This window comes from Elaeis guineensis, chromosome 8, assembly GCF_000442705.2.
Source record: "Elaeis guineensis isolate ETL-2024a chromosome 8, EG11, whole genome shotgun sequence".
NCBI classification, from domain to species: domain Eukaryota; kingdom Viridiplantae; phylum Streptophyta; class Magnoliopsida; order Arecales; family Arecaceae; genus Elaeis; species Elaeis guineensis.
This window is the reverse complement of record NC_026000.2, coordinates 25,863,177-25,867,040: the sequence shown is the minus strand read 5'-3', so window position 1 is coordinate 25,867,040 and position 3,864 is coordinate 25,863,177. Positions and strand designations below refer to the sequence as shown.

General features: G+C 36.3%; 1 protein-coding gene across 1 annotated transcript; it reads right to left on the bottom strand.

The window, feature by feature from the left end:
• Window positions 1-3,087: 3,087 nt before the first annotated feature.
• LOC140851188 (secreted RxLR effector protein 161-like) lies at window positions 3,088-3,658 on the bottom strand. Its single transcript, XM_073242761.1, has 2 exons — window positions 3,355-3,658; window positions 3,088-3,236 (listed from the first exon to the last, which is right to left on the bottom strand). The coding sequence occupies exons 1-2, from the start codon at window positions 3,656-3,658 to the stop codon at window positions 3,088-3,090; spliced, it is 453 nt and encodes a 150-aa protein (XP_073098862.1).
• Window positions 3,659-3,864: the final 206 nt, after the last annotated feature.

The window sequence follows — 3,864 nt, the reverse complement described above, 5'->3', positions numbered from 1 at the left end:
GAGTGAGCAGACTCAAGATGCAGTCGAGACAACTCGAGAAGACAATTGAGTCAACTCGAAGATAGTCGAGCCGACTCGAGATGCGACTGACAGTCTTTAATGGCTAGTTCTGCAGCTATGCTGTCTCACCTCCAACGATTAGAAACTGTTAGTTTTGGACTCCAACAACTTCAAACTTGATGAGAAAGCTTCAGATTTAAGAGGAGAAAAAGATTACTGTTCCATTAAGAGAGAAGAAAAAAAATTCTCAACTTTCTGCATTCAAAAGAGTTAACCTATTTCCAACAAAAAATCTCTTAATTCTCTGAGAGCACTAAAGAGCTTTTGAAGAGCATTAACTCCAAGCATTCAAGAGGACAACCACTGAGCTACATCGGCAATAAAGTTGCTCAACCAAGGAGCTTCTTTTGTTGTAGCATTTCTGTTCTTGTTTATTTATTGTAATTAGTTTCAGCAGGGGCTAAAACTAAGGAAAAAATTTAATCCACCCCTATAATTGGATTATGGAACCTTAGTCGAGGTGTGTAAAGGTTGTGGTTGGTAAACCTAAGAAAAAATCAACTGAGTTTGTGGATAGTAAGTCCGATTAAAACTATTCAGTTGTAATCTTGAGAGATTATAGTGAAACTTTTAAGAGTTGCTTGGAGAGTGGATGTAGGTACTAGGTGTATACTGAACCATTATAAAATTTTTTATCTTTATGTGTGTGCTTGCCTTCTTTATATTTGCATTCATACATAGCATTCGCTATACCACCGACAATAAACTAGTTAATTTCGCACTATTATTTTAAGTTTTAAAAATCCAATTCAGCCCCCCCCTCTTGGGTTGTTTGGCTGGACAACAGTTTGGATTAGAAGCAGCGAAAATTAAAAATTTTCAATGCAATCCATCTTGCAATGCATAAATCTAAATTAAAAATTAGCATAATAAATCAGCATATAAATAGAGAGGGTGATCACATCACCTTGTGTGGGTAGATGATCTCTGTAATTTGATGATCCATAAATTTTCGAGGTTCATTATTGAGCCATGCACATGCTCGACCTCTATAGATATTCACTCGGACTCGATCTAGAATGCTTTCTCTTTGATTAATCTATCTACTCTTAGACGAATCAACAAGCTCCTCTGTTTGCCTTCGATTTGATCTCTGGTAGGGCTCCGATCAGCCTTTGATCGCAGCCTTCTCACTTCTTCGTATAGATCTAACGGTTTTTGACACTTCGAACCCACCAGATGGTACACTCAAAACTCTTGAATATGGAAGAGGGTGAGAGACCAGAAAGAGAAGAGGGAGGAGGCATGGAAAGGAGGAGGGGAGGTGTGGGAAATTTTCTATCTGCTGTAACTTTTTATAGGCGATCAAAAGGGACCCTTTGTATAGGCATCTAATCGGATCAGATGCCTTAAAGCAAAAAGACTCTGCTTGGCCTGTCCCACTTTGATTTCTTCCTTATTTTGTCACACAAAACTAATGAGAAAATTAGATTAGTATGGAGATATGATAAGGTTATTGTCGCCCCATTCCAATCCACCTCTGATTCGAATTCAAATGGTTTAAATTTGAAATTGAATTTAAATCTATATTTGAATTCAAATGAGATCAAATCTTTTATCCTCATCTAATAGCGGGTGAGGCTTATCCCAATCTCTTTTCTTTATCTGAATTTGGATGACACACATGGATCAAATCCATGTGGGCATGAGCCCTCTTCATGGTTGAACAAAATTGGGTGGCACCAACATTCGGCACCCCTCAAACCCAATCAAATTAGGTTGTTCACTAAATCTGGGTGCACCAACATTTGGAACCCAATTTAAGCTTGCTTTAATTTGGTTAAATCCTATCCAATAGAGAACCTAAATTAAGTAGAAGAAAATGGGTTTAACCATGTGCTAGCATAGCTTCCTTAAATCCAAAGATAGGACTCAATTGATCCTAACCTAATCAGACTATATTTAGCCCAATTGTGCAATCCTAGACTAATACCCTTATTTGTGTGATCCCATAGGTCCAATTCTGTTTGCTAGTAAGATATGTTGTGATCTCTATCAGGAACATCATTGAAACTCTTTTCGATGGATCGAAATTCTTTCTAATTCAACCAATTAAGAATCATTGATCAACAAAATTATTCTTAATTAATCTCACAATCCACCAGTGACACCTAGCAGTATGTGATGGCAATCTAGCAGAACTGAAGAATAAACCTCTAAGTGCAATTACTGTATGATCCGATTCTTCTATCGTGAGTCCCGATAGGATCGAGATCAAGGTTAACTCGTCAAACCTTATTCTTGTCATATGATAGAATCAATCGATTCGAGTCTGATGTGAAATCTAATAGAAACATCTTTCTATCTTTTACACTATCATGGCTATCAACTTTAGGACTCAATCTCATGATCTTCATAGGACTATTCCTCTTCTATCGAGATCGATAGATCCCATTTTGATGCAACTCATTCCTACAATGAATATACTGTAGCCAACATACACTTCAAGGATCTGAATGGCTAAGAGATCAAGTTATGGTATAGTCAAACTATAGCACCCTCAAGGTGAATGGTCGATGCACCTTAGGTCAGAGAATTACACACACAACCACAGCTATGAACATATCACTGACGAGAAGATAAATATCCTTATGACTGTTCGTGATCGATCACGCTTAGTACCCTTGTTCTTAACAAGTATTTATACTTTTGCTCTGATGTCTTCACACCATAGATTCAAGACTCATCTATCCAAACGAAGCAATCACACACCAATTTTTTAGATTGATCACCGTCTCCATGATGATCCTACGATCGAGAGTAATTTATGGGTTAACTATAATAATACATGTTTTAAATTCTCAACTCTTGAGAATATATGTTATTATACTCATTAACCTAATGGATGATTCACAGATATAATTAAACACAATGTGAATAAAAATAATCTAATTTTATTAATATAAAAGTCAATTTTATAAACTATATCTTAAGAAAATTTTACAAATATCGGTCAATCAGGCTTCTAGGACATACATCCAACATTGCAATCATAAGATTGGTGCTAATATGTTCAATTGACACCCTTCATTTCTGAACTTCTTCTTTAACAACAAAGTATTTCAATTCCAAATGTTTAGCACCCTTGGAATACTTGTTTTTGGAGAAGAAAACTACTGCAAAATTATCACAGTAAATCTTCAGTGACCTGGCAATATTGTCGACAACCCCAAGTCCTGAAATAAAGTTTCACAGCCATAACCCATGAATAGTGGTCTCAAAGCATATCACAAACTTAGCCTCCATAGTGGATGCAGCAATGACAGACTACTTCGCACTTTTCCAAGAAATTACCCCATACCCCTCCAGCCAAGAGAAACAAATAATCAAATGTGGATTTTCTAGTATCCACACATCCGAAAAAGTCTGAATCTGAATATCGAATCACCTCTAAATGATCAGATGTCTTGTAAGTGAGCATGTGATCTTTCGTCTCTTGCAAATATCTAAGAATTTTCTTTGCATCCTTCCAGTGATCCAATCCAGGATTACTTTGATACCTTTCCAGTATTCCAATAGCAAAACTGATGTTAGGTCTAGTACAAGTTTGTGCATACATCAAGCTCCCAACAATAGATGCATAAGGAATTCTTTCCATTTGTTCTCATTCCAGTTCATTCTTTGGGCATTGCATAAGACTAAATTTACCCCCTTTTTGAATTGAAACTATGCCTGATGAACACTTATCCATCCTAAATCTCTCTAAAACTTTGTTAATATAAGTTTTTTGAGATAACCCTAACAATCCTTGTGATCTATCATGGAATATTTCAATTCTTATCACATAAGTTGCCTCTCTCATGT

Coding starts and splice junctions, on each gene's coding strand:
- LOC140851188 (XM_073242761.1), bottom strand. CDS start 3,658: ATGGAAAGAATTCCTTATGCATCTATTGTTGGGAGCTTGATGTATGCA. Junction 3,237..3,354: donor CTTGGCTGGAGGGGTATGGG/GTAATTTCTTGG, acceptor ACTTTATTTCAG/GACTTGGGGTTGTCGACAAT.